The sequence below is a fragment of the Saccopteryx bilineata genome, chromosome 4 (assembly GCF_036850765.1).
Source record: "Saccopteryx bilineata isolate mSacBil1 chromosome 4, mSacBil1_pri_phased_curated, whole genome shotgun sequence".
Taxonomy (NCBI): Eukaryota; Metazoa; Chordata; class Mammalia; order Chiroptera; family Emballonuridae; genus Saccopteryx; species Saccopteryx bilineata.
In genome coordinates, this window is record NC_089493.1 from 76,096,832 (window position 1) to 76,118,320 (window position 21,489).

Genomic DNA, 21,489 nt, shown 5'->3' on the forward strand with positions numbered 1-21,489 from the left:
TATCCCTCTCTCTGACTCTCTCTCTGTCTCTGTGTAAAAAAAAAAAAAGATCCCACATGAGGTGGAAATAAGGGGAAATTTGGGATGACTTCCTAATTCATGTGGGAACTGGGGGAGATTTAGGTCTGATGTGTTGGGATTATGATGTCTGAAGACATCCAGGTGGAGCTCTCCATTAGGTGGATCAGGGGAAGAGACTCAGAGATGAATCATGAGAACAGACTGAAGCAAAAACCTGCAAGAAGGCTTCCCTATCCTCCCAGGCCGGGAAGGTGGCCCCTTCCTCTCCTTTGAGCTTCCCCATCACCTAGAACTGAATCCATTCAGGAAGAGTAAAGGATTATTTAATTCTCAGCTGTGACAATAAAATACAAAGTCTCTGAGCTTTGTTGGGTGACCTAGTCCAGTGATTTTCAACCCTTGTCATCTCATGAGACTCATAAACTAATTACTAAAATTTTGTGTCACACCAAAAAATTTATTTTTTGATGACCTGACCAAAAAAATAGGTATAATTTTAATTCATTCACACCAGATGGCTATTGTGTCAGCAGTTGTCATTCTTTCATTTGACAATTTTTTTTTAGAGAAAGGGACAGACAGAAACAGACAGGAAGGGAGAGAGATGAGAAGCATCAACTCATAGTTGCGGCACCTTAGTTATTCATATGTGCCTTGACTGGGAGGCTCCAGCCAAGCCAGTGACCTTGGGCTCAATCCAGCAACTTTTGGGCTCAAGCCAGCAAACATGGGGTCATGTCTATGATCCCATGCTAAAGCCAGCAATCCCGTGCTCAAGCTGGTGAGCCTGCACTCAAGCTTGAGACCTCAAGGTTTCAAACCTGGGTCCTCAGCATCCCTGACTGCCCCTCTATCCACTGCGCCACTGCCTGGTCATGCTTATTTGACAATTTAAGGGAAAAGAGGTCAGTGTCCCTGACTAAACAGTCAAGTATCGCATATTTTAGAAATTCTTGCAGCACATTGGTTAAGAATTGCTGTTCTAGTTGTCAGTAACATTGAATACGCGCTCACCGTGTTCAGGCCTATGTAACTGAACAGTTACATTCTAAAAAAAGCTATTGAGCTGGATATCACTCCACAAAATCTGAACATGTCTTCCAGATATATGAGTACATATTTCTTCTTAATTTTTTGCCATGCAATTTTAAAAGAGAACCTTTCCCCCTCCCCATAATTCTAGTGTTCCCCCTCAGAGTAAGGTGAACTCTTACTATGTCTCTCTGCAGTACTAGGACATTGAAAAGAAAAGTTTAGCTTTTGCAGACAAAGGAACTGCCTTGCTATAAAACAGTATGTGCTGGATTTAATTTTCTGTTGTTTATCCAGTTTGGGTTTTGCTTTAATGCTGAAACATAATGAATATAAAGGGAAGGGAGCTATTTCTTTGGGCCATTTGCTACAACCCAGTCTTCCCTTTTTCAGAAGGACTTTTAAATTCTATTTAAACTGACTGATAAGTCCAGCTCAGGTATTAAAGGTTAATTAGCGGGTACGTATTCACTCATAGTAAATGCTGCTCCTTAAAAGCCATTGATCATATAGAAGCTGCTGGCTCTGTCAGCTGGTGGCAAAACTAACCAGGGAGAGAGGATTCTCAGGACCACTTGGGCTGCCGGTGTTCAAGGACCTCTCTTTCTAAATCCTCTCCTCACCCAGAAATCTTAACAGTAAAATGCATATACAAGGAAGGGGATATTTAATTATATTATATTAGAAATACAGAATTATCTTACTTTAAAAAATATTGTTACAGGTTCAAAGCAATTCTTTTGACCTAGGGTATAATACATTTCCTAAAAGAGTGAAAACTCATTGTCTTCTTGAAACTCATTAATGTTTAAACTTTATCCTGACACATGACTTTCTCTGTTCTTAATAATTAAACATCAATCCATCACCCTAAAATTATTTTTCTTTTAACTTGTTCTCACCCCATATAGCTAATCATAAAACATTTATGTGTGCATCAATGTCTAGAGATATACATAAATCCTATAGATAATCCTTCATGATATTTATCTCCCTGGACACGGGAACTATGTTATTCCTGTTCTCCCTTTCCAGATGCTAGTGCCTAAAACCTGGTAGAGCTAGCTACCAGGAATAAGGGAGATAAAGTGAACTCAGTGTGGTCAATGCACTACTACTGATATGTAATGCAATATGTACACAAATTGACAGCATTTAGAGATGTTTACAGAATCTCAACATTACTGCAACACTCAGATGCAGCAATGCAAACATACTGGTCCATGGCCATTGGGAAATAAAAATAAAGTTGGTCCTTTATCTTGGAAAGTTTGTGAAGGATTTGTAATGGGTGATTATTTGTATATAAGGATTGGATATTCTAAAATGTTCACAAATATAGAAACTAACTCATGCTTTTCAAATTCACATGATCTAAGATTAATCCTTAGTAAATAAAAGTTTGTTGGTTTAAGTAAAACAGACATATCTTTATTTCATCTGGGTCTTATAAAAATAAATCCATATTAATAATTGACTTGGTATCTATAAAATATTTATAAAGGTTAATATAGTTTTTTTAAAAATGAGTAGTTGGGGCTATGGGCAACCCAATAAGGCCACTTGCTTCTCTCCTGCTCCCTGGTTTACCATTTTTTGGTTTTGCATTCATTCTTACAACATAGTGAATTTAAGCTGGACTTTGATGAAGGAACTTATGAATAGACACTATTGAAAGATATCTTACACTACTGCCAATGTTCAATAAAGTCACTTCAAGGAAATGCCAAGGTTGTAACTGCTTTCTTTCTCAGCAAGCTCGCAGGAGACCAAGAATTTAGATATTGTTCTTTAGAAAGAATAAATAAATGAAATTCTCCAACTTTGCTGGAAGGAACTATATCAGGTGCCTACCACAAATGGACATCTAGCCCTGTCTCTGACACTCACCTCTGCTTACAAGGGAATTCAAAGAGTTCTCCAGAGTGAGAAGCTGCTGACATCATAGGTAGGCAGCTATCCCAAGACATCAACAAAGCCTGTATAACTATGGATTGGTATTGAACACAGAATTAATTTTGTTTGATTATCTTTTCCTGTCTGCTAATATTAGTCATATGAATAATTATACTTGCTCTTTGGATTTTTCTACAAAGTCCAATGGTTTACAGTTACTGAACATGTGTAAAAAAATGTTAAGCCTGACCTGTGGTGGCACAGTGGATAAAGCGTCAACCCGGAAATGCTGAGGTTGCCGGTTTGAAACCCTGGGCTTGCCTGGTCAAGGCACATATGGGAGTTGATGCTTCCAGCTCCTCCCCCCTGTCTCTCTCTCTCCTTTCTCTCTCTCTCTCTCTCTCCTCTCTAAAATGAATAAATTAAAAAAAATTGTAAAAAAAAAAATGTTAATACTCTTCTTGTGACTTATGTTAGTGTTATACTGATCAAATCAATCAGAGTCCGAAAGACCAGTGTAACAGGCTTTAATGAAAGGAAACTGCCGGGCTGTCTCTAAGCGAGAGCAGCACCCGGTTCTCTAACAGGTAGGGTTACATAGGGGATTTGAGGGTGGGGGCTGGTGGTCATTAAGGAAAAATGCAGCTTTCAGTGATTTATGGATTTATGTAAGATTAACTGTAAATAAGCTAGGGGACCTTCCACACCCGGGTTGGTCACACAGATGCCTGGGGGAAGGTGATCTGGAACATCTAGTTTGCCAATGTCCCTTTGTCCACGAGGAGGGGATCATGGCCCCCACCTGCAACCCTATCATATACTAGATGCCAAATACAGAAAAATGAGACAGAAGGCAAAACGGATCATAGTGGTTCAGAGGACTGTAATAATTCAGAGTGCTTTTTCACAGTGAAGGCCCTAAGACCTGAGTGCCTTCCGTTTACCTGTCCTTCTCTTTTTGAGAAAATGCCACCCTTACTCATATCCCATGGTTACAGTATTGCCCCATCCCTGAGAATCTAGATACCGAGACTTCCTAGGAACAAGCCTTCCTAACTGTGAGACCACACTATCAGACCAAAATGATGGTCATTGACACATCCTTCAGATTGATCTATGGCCAAAAGGAGAAATTACAAACAAAAAAAGTACTTCTATGGAAAGTAACTTCACAAGGTGATGTGATCCTAAATTCCTAACTGCAGTGAACAGTCACACCCCAGCTATAAAACTTCTTTAGTAAAAAAGTTTATCTTTGCCCTGAGCAAAACCTGCCCATTGTTTTTATGCATCAAGGTTAAAGCACCTTTGAAATGCTTCCTTTCAGACCCCTCCTTCTAAAGCAGATCACCCACAAGATAATACAAAATCTCACTAACTATCCTGTAATTCAATCCCCACCTAGCTTCCTTCCATTTTCATGTAATTTCCTTTACCTCCTTAATTTAAAATCCATTAAAAAGAAAAAACTCTGCAAAGCAGCATTTTCAGGACCATAACAGACCTTATTTCCTGGCATGTTGTTTGGACATTTCTTACAACATATTCAAGAATGAGCTCAAGCGGCATCCATCCAGGGCATGCCTCCTCCCTGTGAGGCCTTTACTCTCTGTGACCTCCATCAAAGTCCTCACATTTTTATTGTTTACTTCATCTTTTATTGTCTCCCTAGAGCAGCTTGGGGTTAAGGGCTGCCTGCCCTCCTCTCTGGGTGCCCAGCCCAGTGCTTTACACATGGAAGGCAGTCTCTCACCTAGTAAATGTTTATGGAATAAAGGACTTAATTTGAAATCACTCTGTAAACTGTGTAGAGCTATACCAGTTTCCCTTCCTTGTAATACCATCTGGTGTTGGTAGCAGTAAAGACTAATTGTGTCACTTTAATTCAGGACCTTGGGTTGAGGCTCTAGGTGAGCAAAGGGAGCACTGGAAGTCTGAACCTCTGAGTTCTTGCCTGGGGTCTGTTAATTAACCAAGCCTGTCACTTTAGAGATGGGACTTACTTCAAATGAGGAAATGGAGACTTGGCTCAAGGCAGGAGTTCCTAGTCTGGGGTCCACAGACCTCTAGAGAATCTATGGATAGGCTTAAAGAAAGTCTACTAACTTAAATTGTTGCATTCTGTGCGGAGAAAGACCACAATTCTCAAATTGCTAATCTGGATAATCTGAGTCTCTCCAATCTAGAACCTGGTGGTGTATGCTCTCTTTGAGGGGGAAGGTGTTAGGGAGCAGTAGAGATGGCTGGCACCCACCCCATGTACCCACTGCCATCCCAGGCCCAACTGAAATGGACTTTGTCAAGGGAGACCTGGCATGATCCCAGGGCTGACTCTGAAGCTCTCTAAACTTTGGCCTCATGAGCCAGGGAAGAGAGGCAGAGGCTGGGCAGAGGAGACATACATAATGCTCTTAAAGGCATAGGAGAGCAGTATCAGAAAGGAACAAGCCTGGAAAGTGAACCAGATGTGGACTAAGGGAGGTAAGAAGGAAAGGAGCTTTATAGACATACAGACTCTCAAGATCCAGAAGTCTGGCAAAGGCACAGGGAATACCAGGTGACGGAGGCCTATGCTGGAAGTACAAGAGGAAGGAGCTGAGTACCTAATAAGTACCGGGTACTCTTGTGATGATAGGAATTCTGCAAAGCTTTTATCAGACCCAAGACAGAGAGATTAAATAAGAGTTCTACAGCTTTAAATATCCCTCTGGCCCCCTTTCTACCTTGCACTATCTGCCCAGAAAAGTTTAGGGCATGCCCTCAGTCAGGCACCTCCCTGGTATTTATTCTGAAAGTGCAATGACAGAGGTGGACTACTGGCAAAGGAGGGAGGAGTCAATCATTTCACAACCTTCCAGGACTCCGGCCACGTGCCAGCCTTGGGCTAAATTCCGAGAGGCACGCGACAAGAATCCTGCTCTAAGCAGCTTAGCACCAAAGGCCAACCACCAACTGTCCCCCTCCCCCAAACATGGTAACCAACTGGGATCTGACTGAGTGGCCAGGACCCCCGAGGTGCAGGGCCGATGCCAGGCTGGAACTGGCCAGCTGGCCTTTGTTGGGCTCCGAGGCCAGTGGGCAGGGTCGCGCAGGCTTCCCCACTCCCCTTCCCGTTTTACCAGGCGCAGGTCCCCAGGGCCGTGTACCACCAGGGAGAGGTTCTCGGGCTTGGTCGCCGCCATGTCGCTCCTGCCTCCGGGGTTGAACCTGCAGTACGCAGGACGCGTGTAGGTTCTGGTGGCTGCAGACGAGGGTCAAGAGTAAAAAGCTGGAGGCAGGGCTTGAGCTTGGCGGCGAGAGCCTGGCCGGGGGCGGGGCTTCCTCGTTCCTGACAGCTTGGGCGGGGCTAAAGGGGAGGGGCGCGAGGAGCGGGGAGGGGCGGGGCTGCCCCCGCTCCCACAGGCGCTCGAGCCCTAGGGGCTGATGAGGCCGCTGGAGGAGAGAAAGTCTGTCCTCAGCTTCCATTTGCTGTACACTCTTTCTGTCAGCCTCATATCCATTGCTGCCTTGAAAACAGCTTGCAGAGGCAACAGCCACCAGACCAGTGTTCTCAAACTTTACCTGCAGAAGAGAGGGGATGTGCCACGTGGGGCAGGTTCTCAGGAACAGCACGGAAACTGATTAAGTATAGGTCTGCGAAGAGGCCTGAGGGTCTCTATTGTTAACATTGGAAATGCTGAGGTTACAGATGGGGCACAGCCTACACTTTGAGGAGCAGACACCAGACTGATGCAGCATTTGTGTTGAGCCTGTGTCCCCTGCATCCAGCAAAGTGCCTGGCTCAAGGAGGAGTGAATGAATGAACTGGTGCACTAGTGTAAAGAAGCTGTGAAATGGGGAGCATTTAAGATCTTGCTCCCTGGCATGTCTTCAGTTTGACTTAAGCTCAAAATTCTCAAAAATAAAAAGGAGCTGTGAAATGGAATCTGTGGGCCTCTTTTCTCTTTTATATTATATTATTTTATTATTTATTATTAAGTGAGAGGCAGGGAGGCAGAAAGACAGACTCTCGCATGCGCCCGGAGGGGGATCCACCGACAAGCCCCCTACAGGTCATGCTCTGCCCATCTGAAGCCGCTGCTCCGTTACTTCACAACCAGAACTATTTCAGAGCCTAAGGCGAGGCCATAGAGCCATCCTCAGTGCATGGGGCCAACTTGCTCGAGCCATGGCTGCAAAAGGTTGGGGGGGAGGGGAGAGAAAGAGAGGGAATGGGAAGGGTGGAGAAGCAGATGGTGGCTTCTCCTGTGTGCCCTGACCAGGAATGGAACCAGGGACTTCCACACACCAGGCTGAAGCTCTTCGATGCTCTAGTGCTGAACCAACAAGCCAGGGCCAAGCCTCTTTCTCTTAATTGGCGCTGCTTCTTATGATAGAAGCAGGATTTCTGCCTAAATTCTTCCTTAGAGCTTCTCTTCCTTCAAAAACAGTGAAGTTTTACTCTAAAGGGAAAGAGCTGCCTACTGGACAGGACTAAGTCCATAAAGGGCCCTCTCTTTTTGAGAACAGCATTCATGATTTTATTCCCCTTAGCCTCTTTTCCAGACCCTCTGCCAGATCTTTCACCTCCTCCACGAGATCTTTCCCCAGCCTTCAAAATGACTCTGTGGGGCACTTACTTCATGCTCCACACGTGAGACCCAAGCTACACTTTCAATCCCTTCCCCAATGCACTGGAAGCCCACTGGAGGCAAGGCCTCATTTCTGGGGGGGAAAAAAAAAAAAGCTGGCAAAATGTTCTGTACAGCATAGAGCTAAAAAAACTTTTGATAATGGATATAGGTCAAACTCTAGAACAGGGATCAGGAATCTTTTTGGCTGAGAGAGCCATGAATGCCACATGTTTTAAAATGTAATTCCGTGGGAGCCATACAACGACCCATGTACATTACGCATTATCCAATAAAAATTTGGTGTTGTCCGGAGGACAGCTGTGATTGGCTCCAGCCACCCCCAACCATGAACATGAGCGGTAGGAAATGAATGGATTGTAATACATGAGAATGTTTTATATTTTTAATGTTATTATGTTTTTTATTAAAGATTTGTCTGTGAGCCAGATGCAGCCATCAAAAGAGCCACATCTTGCTTTCAAGCCATAGGTTCCTGACCCCTGCTCTAGAACCTAAATAATGACAGAAAGAGAAATGTGTGGAGGGGTAGGGGGTGTTCTAAGCTGCAACAAGACAAGGGGATGGGTTTTTATAGGGGATTTACAGAGTCAGCTCTTTCCTTTGAGAGTCTGCCCACAAGGCTTGGCTGTGCTTGACTGGATCCTCCAGCAGCTCCTCCTGCACTCAGCTTCTTGATTGGATAGATGACTTGGGGGTTATCATCTTTCACTCATGTACCTGAACTTGAAACTTACCTTTCAGGCCTGACCGGGCGATGGCGCAGTGGATAGAGCATCGGACTGGGATGCAGAGAACCCAGGTTCGAGGCTCTGAGGTCGCCAGCTTGAGCAAAGGGCTCATCTGGTTTGAGCAAAAGCTCACCAGCTTGAGCCCAAGGTCACTGGCTTGAGCAAGGGGTCAGTCGGTCTGCTGAAGGCCCACCGTCACGGCACATATGAGAAAGCAATCAGTGAACAATTAACGTGTTGCAATGTGCAATGAAAAACTAATGATTGATACTTCTCATCTTTCTCCATTCCTGTCTATCCCTCTCTCTGACTCTCTCTCTATCTCTGTAGGGGGGAAAAAAAACTTATAAAAAAAAAACAAAAACAAAACTTACCTTTCAGGAGCATTTGAGATCTTCCTTACTGGAATACGTTATCAGTTTGACTCAAAATAAACTCATAAAAATTCTCAAAAACAGCCTGACCAGGCAGTGGTATAGTGGATGAAGCATTGGCCTAGGACACTGAGGACCCAGGTTCAAAATGCTGAAGTTGAGCTTGAGCTCAGGCTCACTACCTTAAGCATGGGGTCTCCAGCTTGTGTGGGATGATAGACATGATGACCCCATGGTCGCTGGCTTGAACCCAAACATCACTGGCTTGAAGCCCAAAATCACTGGCCTGAACAAGGGATCACTGACTCAGCTGAATCCCCGGTCAAGGCACATTTTGATTGAGAAAGCAATCAATAAACAACAAAGGTGCCGCAACTATCAGTTGATGCTTCTCATCTCTCTTCCAGTCTGTCCCTCTCTCACACTCTCTCTTGAACATGCACACACACACACGCACACACACACACGCACACACACACACACCCTCAAAAACAAACGAAAAAAACAAAAACCCTCAGCTTTCCTTCCTTGCCTGTGGGGTTCTCATACAGTCTCTCAAACATGTCTTTCCAATAAAGCTAAAGATAGAGAAAACCCTAGGAACTTAAACTGAGGGTTCTTATGACTTTGATTAAATTTAGTTTTAAATCCTAGCTCTAGAAATCATCAGTCTCTCTCACTCTCTCTCTCTCTCTCTCGCTCTTTCTTAATAACATCTTGACCTAAGTTATGTTTCTGTTCCTGAACCCTAAGGTAGAACTACCCCCTGGCTACTTTCCCATGACACCAGATAGAAGGACACCAGAACAGACCTCAGAGCTGTCCTCAGGACCTGAATTGCTAGAATCCATTTAAAAAATAGAAATGACCTGAAGAAATGATTTATTACTCTTACTTCACTTCTCACCAGTCAGCTCCCAGCACAGTTCCAAACCCCTAATATCTTGTAATTTTTCCATATACCATCTGTAACTTATACACAATCAGGGAGTTTGGACTTTTGAGCATTAGCTTCCTATTCTCCTGAGTGGTGCCATTCATAATAAAGTATCCTATCTTCTACCACTGCAGTTCTCTGTCTGGTGGCTCTGCTAGGGCTGGGTGGACTAACATTTTTTATTTGATAATAGAATAGTTTAAGAGCTGAGGGCCACTTGAAGTAGCTACTTTTTGACTTTTAAATTACGAAAACAGAGTACTAGAACCAAAGCAAAAGTCATTAAAATAATGACACAACAGCAACCATTCGAGTGGTATTTGTTTTCTTCTGAGCAATAATAAAACTGTTTTGAAGGGCCAAAGAGATTTGGAAAGGCAGGAGACAAATTCAGAAATGTATCCTGTGATGAGGGTACTTTATAGAAAAGCTGGGCAAGTTGATAGGATTCTTAAGAAACTGACATTTTTTAAGATTAAAAATAAAAGTTGTCATTATAGTATTGAAACAATTTGTTGTGACATTTCTACACAATTTCCTAACAGACTAGCATTCACAGTGGTGAGGAACAGACTTTTCTAGGCATTTTACTGAATAAGGGATAAAATGCTGACTCTGCCTTTGCTGGCGGCCTGCTTGGCACAGCTTCTCTGGGTTGCTGCCTGACTTTCCCGAACAGCACAGCACTCTGAGGCACTCTCTCCACTGAATACCACTTCAACAGGTTGTCGAGAAATTTCAGCTGTGAAAATTTATTTGGAATTTAAAAATTAATTTACAGAATGCATATCTTCTGGGGTCACATATCTAAAGAAAGGTGACTTCAGCCTAGGAATATCTTATCACAGATACTGGACTACTTCAGGTCTGTATTACACAGTGTGCCACAAGACCTTAGTGTTCCAAATGTCAGAACAATTGTAAAACCTTGATTTCCAGATTTCTCCATTTGGTCATCAACTATTCAATTACCCAAACTTGATTATTTACAACAAAAGAAAGAAAGAAAGAAAGAAAGAAAGAAAGAAAGAAAGAAAGAAAGAAAGAAAGAAAAAATACAACCCTAAGATTTCTTGCAGACCTTGAAAATAAGATTACCAATGAAAGTTAAACTAGTATTCATATACAATGAATAAGATGAGTGTTGGTCAAATAAGTTTGTAAATATGATATATATGTTTGCTCGCTATTAGTTTGCATTGGGTGTGAGGAAGAGGCTATAAGCAGGCAGGGTCCTTATAGCCTAAGGCTTAGATTTAAGACTAAGCCTTTCCTACCCTAAGTGACTTTGTATCAGACACTTCCTTGTTTGTATATTGGATTAAAAGGTTTTGATTTCTACACTATAAAATGGGACAGAGGAGCCCATGCGGGAGGAGAGCAGAGAAAGGCCACGTGGAGGTGAGGAGAAGCAGCCAAGAGAGCGGAGTGCTGAAGGAGAAGCCAGCTTGTGCAGAGAAAAGGAGATGGGAAATAGAGGTGAATAAGGCTGGTGAGGTACAAACCTTTGATTCTAGGAAACTTGGATAAGTCAGTGGCTTTGGGAGCCCTGAATGGAAAGAGAAGTGTTTTCACGCTGTGCATTTCTTGCCTGCCAGGTGCAAGCTAGGATTAAAGCTAATGGCCCACCAGTTCTTGGCTCCGTTGTTTCATTACCATCTGTCTGAATCAAATGTGAACCTGCACCGGCCAGGTGGCTGTGACAGTGGCCACAGCTACTGACTTTACAATGAGTGAACTTTCCTGAGAAACTAATAATACACGTGCCATTAACAAATCTCAAGAAAGGGTTAAGAAGGGTTAGAAAGCCCTGGCCAGGTAGCTCAGTCAGTTAGAGCATTGTCCCAGTACCTCAATGTTATTGGTTCAATTCCCAGTTAGAGCACATACAAGAAAGAAGGGTTAGGAAAAGGGACTCAGAGAACAGAGATTTTAGTCTAGAACTATCCAGGGAAGAGAGGGATGTTGGTGTAAGCAACTGTGCCTCTAGCACAGAATAATGGATGCAATGGGACCAATCAAAGGTTATGCTATCGTGGCCCTGGCCGGTTGGCTCAGTGGTAGAGTGTCGGCCTGGTGTGCAGGAGTCCCGGGTTCAATTCCTGGCCAGGGCACACAGGAGAAGTGCCCATCTGCTTCTCCACCCCTCCCCCTCTCCTTCCTCTCTGTCTCTCTCTTCCCCTCCCGCAGCCGAGGCTCCATTGGAGCAAAGATGGCCCCGGCGCTGAGGATGTCTCTGTGGCCTCTGCCTCAGGCGCTAGAATGGCTCTGGATGCAACAGAGCGATGCCCCAGTGGGGCAGAGCATCGCCCCCTGGTGGGCATGCGGGGTGGATCCCGGTCGGGCGCAGGCGGGAGTCTGTCTGACTGCCTCCCCGTTTCCAGCTTAGGAAAAATGGAAAAAAAAAACAACCCACACACAAAAAAAGCAAAAAACAAAGGTTATGCTTTCGTAAGGCCAGGGGCTGCTGCCATCATGGCCATTCACATGCGGGTTCTCATTTAATTCAGGCAGACAGTAAAGAAACAGCAGAACCGAAGGATGGTGGGCCATTCTGTTTATTGGTGTTTCACCAAGACAGGCAGGCCACAAGAAAAGCTTTTCCTGTGGAGGGCAAGGGGTCAGGGAGAAGAGAAAAAGAAATCCTAACGCACCTCTCAGTGGTGGGGGGCAGAATCAATGGCCCTTCCCAAGAAGGAAGGTAATTTGCAATTTCACAGACCACTATATCTGGTGCTGCTCAGCCTCCAATGCAAACTACAAGTGAGCAAACATAAAAATCATTTTTACAAACTTATTTGACCAACAGCTACACACCAGCTGAGGAATGATGACTTGGATGTGGATAAACAGTGGGTATAAAGATGTGAAGTGGAAAGATCCCAGATTTGTTTTGGAGGTAGTTTCCAAGGGACTTAGTAAGGGATCGGCTAGTAGAAGTTGGGGAGGAGATGGTGGAAATGTTGACTCTCAGATTTCTGGAATGAACTGGATGGAAGAGATGCTATTATCTGATATGGGCATCACTGACGGAAGAGGAGTAATTTGGGGGGAAAGACTAGGCAAGTAATTTTCAGTAAGCCAAGTTTGAAATGCCCATGAGACAGGTGAAATGACCAAAGGCCATGTTTGGGCATTGTAAAGCCAAGAGCCGTGGCCAGGGCCACTATCACAGCAGCCCGGCCCTTGCAGGTTCGCATTGGATTCGGACAGTCGGTAAAGAAACAAAGGAGCCAAAAACTGGTGGGCCATAGTCTTTAATTCTAGCTTGCACCCGGTGGGCAAGTAAAAATACACACTGGGCTCCAAAACCCAGTCACATTCAGTGCTCACAAAGCTACTGACTTATCCGAGTTTCCTAGAATCAAAGGTTTCTAGCTCACCAGCCTTATTCACCTCTGTTCCCCATCTCCTTCCTTATCCCAGATACAAACTCTACACAAACTGGCATCTCACTCAGCACTGCTCCATCTTGGCTGCTTCTCCTGGCCTCCTCCACGTGGCCTTTCTCTGTTCTCCTCTGCTCTCTCTTCTAATGATAATCTCAGGAACCAAAAAGAGCCCAAGCTCCCGTTCTACCCCTATTTTATAGTGTAGATTCAAAACCCTTAATCCAATATACAAAATAGGGAAGTCTCTAATACAAAGTCACTTTCTGAGGCATGATTGGATTGTACCACCCTACATCAAAAAAGGGTGGGAAAGGCTTAATCCCAAAACCAAGCCCCAGGCTACAAGGATTCTCAACACACATTAATATCACCTGGGCGACGGCATCTTTAACAAAGTGAGCATAATACATTTTATCCGCCCAACAGGCATGTTTGATATAAGGGCCTGAAAAAGTCTAGGCTTGAAAAGTCTACACTATATTTAAAAATCATTGATACATTGAAAGAGGAGAAACCAGTAGAATGCAGAGGAGAGGGGTGCCTGCAATGTCTGGGGTCTTACACTCCAGCCTGTGACCTCAGTGTTCTTGACTGAGGGAACAGGGCCAGACAGAAATGTTTGAAAAATAACAAACCACAGGTGTGGACCTTGCTGGTTATCAGTTCCTTGAAATGAACTGCAGCTCCAGGAAGAAGAATGAGTGGTAGGATTATGAATGATAGGATTATCAAGGACAGACCCTCCACCTATTTCTCCCCTTCCCCTCCCTAAGACATAAAAGTCACATAGGCCTGCAAACAAAGAAGTCCTAGAAATTAAGCATTTCTCACATGAAAGCTAAAGCTGTTAAGATTTATAAGATATAAGAAATCTAACTTCAAGGAGCATGTGCTTGGTTGCCTCTTTTGAGGGTCACGCTGCTCCTCCAGCTAAATAAATCCTACTTCCTTCAACTTGTCTGGGCGTTTTTGTCCTCCTTTGATTCCTGCAATAACATAGACTGTATCAAAGCAATAAGAGAGAATGAGATTGTTGGGCAGATAAAATATATTATGCTCATTTTGTTAAAGATGGTTCTGCCCACGTGGAAGCCCATTGACCAGGTGATTGCTTGCGATGGGCATGATTACATTAATATGTGTTGGGGGATGGATTTCACACCAAAAGGTTTTAAAAGGAAGAGAGAGCACGTTGTTCTGGGAGAAGAGTGATTATGTTCTAGGAGAAGCTCATGCTGTAGGAGAGAAGAGGCAGCCAAGATGGTGGAGTGTTGAAGAAGAAGCCAGTTTGTGCAGAGTTTGTGCAGAGAGAAGGAGATGGTGAACAGAGGTGAATAAGGCTGGTGAGGTAGAAACCTTTGATTCTAGGAAACTCAGATAAGTCAGTGGCTTTGTGAGCACTGAATAAGTGGGTTTTGGAGCCCACTGTGTGTATTTCTTGCCCACCGAGTGCAAGCTAGGATTAAAGCTAATGGCCCACCAGTTTTTGGCTCCATTGTTTCATTACCGTCTGTCCGAATCTAATGCAAACCTGCATGGGCCAGGCGGCTGTGATGGTGGCCGTGCCTACTGGCTTTACAGAGATGATCTAGGGAGTGAGTGTAGAATGAAAAAACAGAGGCAGCTCAGGTCTAAGCTCTAAGCATCTAACATTGAGGGCCAGGAAAAGGAAAGGGACCAGCAAAGGATGCTGAAAATCAAGTGAAGCCATAATAGTAAAACCAGCATTTTAAGAAGGATGCAACCAACAAAGTACTGATGTGATATAGCAGGGGTCAGGAAACTTTTTGGCTGAGAGAACCATGAATGCCACATATTTTAAAATGTAATTCCGTGAGAGCCATACAATGACCTGTGTGAGAAGCCACTGAGCCATTTCACCCGCAGGTGTTGTAAAGTACCAAAGGCTACAGAATTAATATTAATATTTTAGGAGGCTTGGAGAACATTTTATTAATTTGGATTAAGGTGTGCAGAGAAACTGTGAGAATAGTCTCTGTACTGTGTGCTTGGCATAACCAGGATGGCCCTTGGCATTGTATTGTAAATGCAAGGGGCGGAAAACATGGATTCCCAGACATTCCACCACACCTGTGGGGAAAGGGGTGAATGGCTAGCCAGGTGCAGGAAGAGAAAAGCCAAAATAAACCTTTCTTATAGCAATGAGTCATTTGCGGGCATTTGTCCCCACCGAAACTACCTCTCCTATGTAAATGTGTGTATGACTCTGGACAGAGAGATAGCAGATAAACACTAGATAATATAGGAATGCCTTTAATATGTAAAGAGACATCCTTCTACCATTGTGTTGGCTTGTAAACTTTGTTTTCCCCAAAATGATGTATAGCTTGCAAATTGAACGTGGTCCTATCATGTTAAAGGACATATGACTATATAACCAATAGTGGTAAGGGGCTCCTAATTGCAATTTTTGCTTCTGTACTTCCCACTTACAAAACTATAAAAACTAAGTAGAACAAAGGGCCGGCGCGCTCTCCCTCAGATTTCTGTCGGAGCTGCCGCCGCTTGGCCAAGCTAAACAATAAAGCTTTGGTGTGTAAACTACGGACCTTATTTCTGTCTTTCATGTTTTGGGTCCCTCCGAATTTGGATTAACACTGTGTATGTTACGCATTATCCAATAAAAATTTGGTGTTGTCCAGGGGACAGCTGTGATTGTCTCCAGCCACCCGCAACCATAAACATGAGTGGTAGGAAATGAATGGATTGTAATACATGAGAGAGAATGTTTTATATATATATATAAAACAGACAGACAGGAACGGAGAGAGATGAGAAGCATCAATCATCAGTTTTTCATTGTGACACCTTAGTTGTTCATTGATTGCTTTTTCATATGTGCTCTGACTGTGGGCCTTCAGCAGATGGAATAATCCCCCACTTGAGCCAGTGACCTTGGGTCCAAGCTGGTGAGCTTTTGCTCAAACCAGCTGAGCCCGCGCTCAAGCTGGCGACCTCAGGGTCTCGAACCTGGGTCCTTCCGCATCTCAGTCCGACGCTCTATCCACTGCGCCACCGCCTGGTCAGGCTGTTTTATATTTTTAACTTTATTATTTTTTTAATTAAAGATTTGTCTGCAAGCCAGATGCAGCATTCAAAAGAGCCTCATCTGGCTCGTGAGCCATAGGTTTCCGACCCTTGTGATACAGGTTAGTAAGCCAAGACAAATGGAAGAAACCGAGACAGTTAAACAGCCAAGCAGTTTACAGCCATCTAGTAAATTGCAAAATCCTATCTTCCCTAACCAAGGACACTTGAAAATAATTGGTTTACACTTCTCCTCCCCAACCAGAGGGTAAATAGTTTACATCACCCTACTCAGGGAGATAGATAACAGAAACCCAATTTAGTGTCATTTGTGCCAACCACAAAAAAAGGATTAAGTCAGGGGAGTAAATCTCATTTTGGTGCATCAGCATAAAGCTGATAAATATTTTATTGAGATTCTCCCCTAAAATTCCCACCTTTATAAAACAGATTAAGAACCCTCAAGACAACGACCCAGCTTGGGTTCTCTCTGGAGCACACTCAAGCCTTTCTTCCCTCTCAGACGTGCATCTTTACTTTTCTAAGGGTCCTCATGAGACCTGCAACAGGGGGAGCAAAGGGCAGCGGCAGCTCCTCCAGGTCTACCCCCTGAGTCTGTCTCCAAGGCCCCCTTTCCTCTGACTTCTCAGTGAACTAACAGCAGTCCCACTGTAGATCAAATAAGTTTGTAATTGTCGGTTGGCAATGGGGGAAGGTCACATGATGTAGAGCCAGGAGCCACGGCCAGCGCCACTATCACAGCAGCCGCCCGGCTCATGCAGGTTCGCATTGGATTCGGACAGTCGGTAAAGAAACAGCGGAGCCACAAACTGGTGGGCCATAGTCTTTAATTCTAGCTTGCACCCGGCGGGCAAGTAAAAAACATACACTGGGCTCCAAAACCCACTCACATTCAGTGCTCACAAAGCCACTGACTTATCCGAGTTTCCTAGAATCAAAGGTTTCTAGCTCACCAGCCTTATTCTCCTCAGTTCCCCATCTCCTTCCTTATCCCAGATACAAACTCTGCACAAACTGGCATCTCACTCCGCACTCCGCCATCTTGGCTGCTTCTCCTGGCCTACTCCACGTGGCCTCCTTCCGCTCTCTGCTCTGTTCCCTCCTCTATGGGAACCCAGAGCGGTTTTCTGGGACCCCAGTGGCCATTGACGGTTATGGGGGCCAAACTGTTCAAGTGACACCAATAACTATTCCATTGGGGATAGGGAGACTGCCTCCTAAGCCATATAAGGTGTATGTATCTCCTATTCCTGAATATATTTTGGGGGTAGATGTCTTGCAAGGACTGTGGTTGGAAACTACAGCTGGGGAGTTCCGGCTGCGGATCAGGGTTGTGAAGGCAGTATTGCAGGGACACGCATCACGTTCCCCTTTGTAATTATCCGTCCCTTGGCGTGTGACTAACACCAAGCAGTACCGCCTGCCAGGTGGTTATGAAGAAGTCACAAGGACAATCCTTGAACTAGAAAAGGTGGGGATCATCCGGCCAGCACACAGTCCTTACAACTCCCCAGTATGGCCTATGCGCAAAGCAGATGGAACCTGGAGAATGACAGTAGATTACAGGGAACTTAATAAAGTTGTTCCCCCTTTGCACGCTGCTGTTCCCTCGATAGCTAACATGATGGATCGGCTAAGCCATGAGTTGGGGACATACCACTTTGTGGCAGACTTGGCCAATGCTTTTTTCTCTATTGATATAGCCGCAGAGTCAAGACCAATTTGCCTTCAGCTGGGAAGGGAGACAATGGGAATCTGTATGTGAATGGCCATGATGGCGGTTCCTGGCCTTACACATGAGAAAACAAAAGAAGTGGCCACACCCATGCCCACCAATAGAAACGGCCCAGGAACATTTTGAAAAAGAACAATTGTCAGCCAATGAAATTTCACCACCCACCACCACCCTATCAAAGCTATAAATTACACCCCCTCCCCAGGCGGGAGAAGCTGTGCGACTTCCCTGGCCCCTGTCTTGCAGACCAGTGAACCTCACCCGGGAGCACTCTAAATAAAGCTTTTGCTTGTCCACACTTGGTGGCTACGTCCTTCTTTCTTCCTTGGCAGAAAATACCTTACAAAACCTGAGAGGAGCTTGAACTCTCAAGGGCCGCTCTTCTCCCTTCCCTTCCAAGGAAGACCAGGGACCTCTAACCTCCCGCCCACTTTGGCACATGGTGTGGTAAATCCCCTGCCTCCGGCTTCCCTTCAGTTCTTTCCAACTCGAAGACTCCCTGTCCATAATCACAGCTGCACCAGGGACCTCCTACCCTTTCCGAGTGTGTGTGTGCCCATGGAGACATCCCAGACACTCCCACTCTGCCTGACTGTCCAGTGGCCAGAGATTGAGTTGTGGGATGCCAATTCTCATCTCTGATCACCCCAAGGCTGAGGGCGGCCATGGGGGCACAAGAATCTAAACCTGGCTCAAAAACACCCCTAGGGTGCCTTATCCGGAATCTCTCAAACATAGATCCCTCCCTAGAGAAGAAGAAACTGATCTTCTCCACTATGGCCTGGCCACGACACCCACTGGATAACCAGACCAGGTGGCCTCCTGAAGGGACTTTCAACTTTAACACCCTCACCGATTTATGGAACTATTGCCAGAGAACTGGGAAATGGTCGGAGATCCCTTACATTCAGGGTGTAAAGCCAGTAGCCACGGCCACCATCACAGCTGCCTGGCCTGTGCAGGTTCGCATTTGATTCGGAGAGTCAGTAATGAAACAATGGAGCCAAGAACTGGTGGACCATTAGCTTTAATCCTAGCTTGCACCCGGCGGGTGAGTAAAAACACACAGTGGGCTCCAAAACCCACTCATTCAGTGCTCACAAAGCTACTGACTTATCCAAGTTTCCTAGAATCAAAGGTATCTAGCTCACTAGCCTTATTCATCTCTGTTCCCCATCTCCTTCTCTCTGCACAAACTGGCTTCTTCTTCAGAACTCCACCATCTTGACTGCCTCTCCTCTCCTCCATGTGGCCTTTCTCTGCTCTCTCCTCTAATGCTAATCTCAGGAACCGAGAGAGAGCAAGCTCCTAGTCTGCTCCATTTTATAGTGTAGAAATCAAAACCTAGCCCTGGCCGGTTGGCTCAGCGGTAGAGCGTCGGCCTAGCGTGCGGAGGACCCGGGTTCGATTCCCGGCCAGGGCACACAGGAGAAGCGCCCATTTGCTTCTCCACCCCTCCGCCGCGCTTTCCTCTCTGTCTCTCTCTTCCCCTCCCGCAGCCAAGGCTCCATTGGAGCAAAGATGGCCCGGGCGCTGGGGATGGCTCTGTGACCTCTGCCCCAGGCGCTAGAGTGGCTCTGGTCGCAACATGGCGACGCCCAGGATGGGCAGAGCATCGCCCCCTGGTAGGCAGAGCGTCGCCCCTGGTGGGCGTGCCGGGTGGATCCCGGTCGGGCGCATGCGGGAGTCTGTCTGACTGTCTCTCCCTGTTTCCAGCTTCAGAAAAATAAAAAAAAAAAAAAAAAAAGAAATCAAAACCTTTAATCCAATATACAAACAAGGAAGTCTCTGATACAAAGTCACTTATCTGAGGCATAATGGGATTCCTCATAAGAGGGCACCACCCCCTATCATGCAACAGTCAACGGTGTGGGGAAAAGCTTAGTCTTTAAACTAAGCCTTAGGTTATAACGAAGGACCCTGCCTGCTTACAGCCTGTCTACCACATCCAATGCAAATTTTTTTTTTTTTTTTACCATGCAATGAAACTTTTATTAACATTTTGAACAGGTTTAGCTATTACTGAAATGGTGATTTCTTTTTTTTTTATTTTTTTATTTTTTACAGAGACAGAGAGTGAGTCAGATAGAGGGGTAGACAGGGACAGACAGACAGGTACAGAGAGAGATGAGAAGCATCAATCATTAGTTTTTCATTGCGCATTGCAACACCTTAGTTGTTCATTGATTGCTTTCTCATATGTGCCTTGACTGCGGGCCTTCAGCAGACTGAATAGCTCCTTGCTGGAGCCAGCAACCTTGGGTTCAAGCTGGTGTGCTTTTTGCTCAAACCAGATGAGCCCGTGCCCAAGCTGGCGACCTCGGGGTCTCGAACCTAGGTCCTCTGCATCCCAGTCCGACACTCTATCCACTGCGCCACCGCCTGGTCAGGCGAAATGGTGATTTCTAAACTTAAATTGGGGCAAACAGCTAGAATGCAGAGTAATGCCATCACTGGGCACTATGAAAGCAAAACTGAAGAATTAATAGCCACCCCTCAGGCGCAGAACCAGGTGCAGGGTAGACTCTTTCTGGATGTTGTAATCAGAAAGAGTGCGGCCATCTTCCAGCTGCTTGCCTGCAAAAATGAGCCGCTGCTGGTCGGGGGGATGCCTTCCTTATCCTGGATCTTGGCCTTCACATTCTCAATGGTGTCACTGGGCTCCACCTCCAGGGTGATGGTCTTGCCGGTCAAGGTCTTCACAAAGATCTGCATTTTGACCTGCACTCAAGCGGGTGACCTCAGGGTTGCGGACCTGGGTCCTCCGATGCTCCATCCGCTGCGCCACCGCCTGGTCAGGCTGAACTTTCTCCCTTCACTGCACCAGATACTCGGCTCACCTCAACCATTTCCCCAAAACCTAAGCATAGCCTGTAAAATGGGAGAAAAAAGAAAAAGAAAAAAAATCCCACGGGACAAGCGAAACAAAAACCCCCGTTTAAGTGCGGGTGGGAGGCGACACCCCTACGTTGCGACTAGGAAAGAAATGGTCTCTAGAAGCCACAGTGCCTTTTCTCCGCCTGCCCCCTCCGACACCGACAGACATGAACCACCACCTGCTCTGGCGGCCGTTGGGCTCCCGCTGTGCACGGGCGCCACCCGCGCCTGCACGTAAACAAGGCCCGCACTTCAGGCAAGGCCGCCGCCCGCCCCTCCCCCGCAGACGCCCACGCAGCCCCCGAGAACCTGCCGGCTCCCCCTCACTAGAGCCGCCCCTCCGCCCTCCACTCCGAGCCTCGGCAGCTGCGGACCCGCACCTGCTAACCAACGCCTAGTCCGCCCATGTCGAGTGGCTCCAACCACGGTGTTGGGCAGATAAAATGTATGATGCTCACTTTGTTAAAGAGGCCGTTGCCCAGGTGATATTAATGTGTGTTGAGGATCTTTGTAGCCTGGGGCTTGGTTTTGGGATTAAGCCTTGCCCACCCTTTTTGATGTGGGGCGGTGCAATCCAATCATGCCTCAGAGAAGGGACTTTGTATTAGGGACTTCCCTATTTTGTATATTGGATTAGAGGTTGTGAAGCTACAGTATAAAGTGGGGGCAAAACGGGAGTTTGGCTCTTGGTTCCTGGGATGATTAGAGGAAAGAGCAGAGCCAGCAGCAGAAGGAGGCCACTGGAGGAGGCCCGGAGCGGAGTGCTGAGTGAGATGCCAGTTTGTGTAGAGTTT

At 45.7% G+C, this 21,489-nt stretch overlaps 1 protein-coding gene across 1 annotated transcript in view; it reads right to left on the reverse strand.

Annotated features, from left to right (window-relative positions):
* SORD (sorbitol dehydrogenase) overlaps positions 1 to 6,252 on the reverse strand; it is a 41,186-nt gene extending 34,934 nt beyond the window's left edge. The window contains exon 1 of the mRNA XM_066276578.1: positions 6,069 to 6,252. Coding sequence (XP_066132675.1) covers positions 6,069 to 6,131 — 63 coding nt within the window. The 5' untranslated portion in view covers positions 6,132 to 6,252. The remainder of the gene's footprint in view (positions 1 to 6,068) is intronic.
* Positions 6,253 to 21,489: the final 15,237 nt, after the last annotated feature.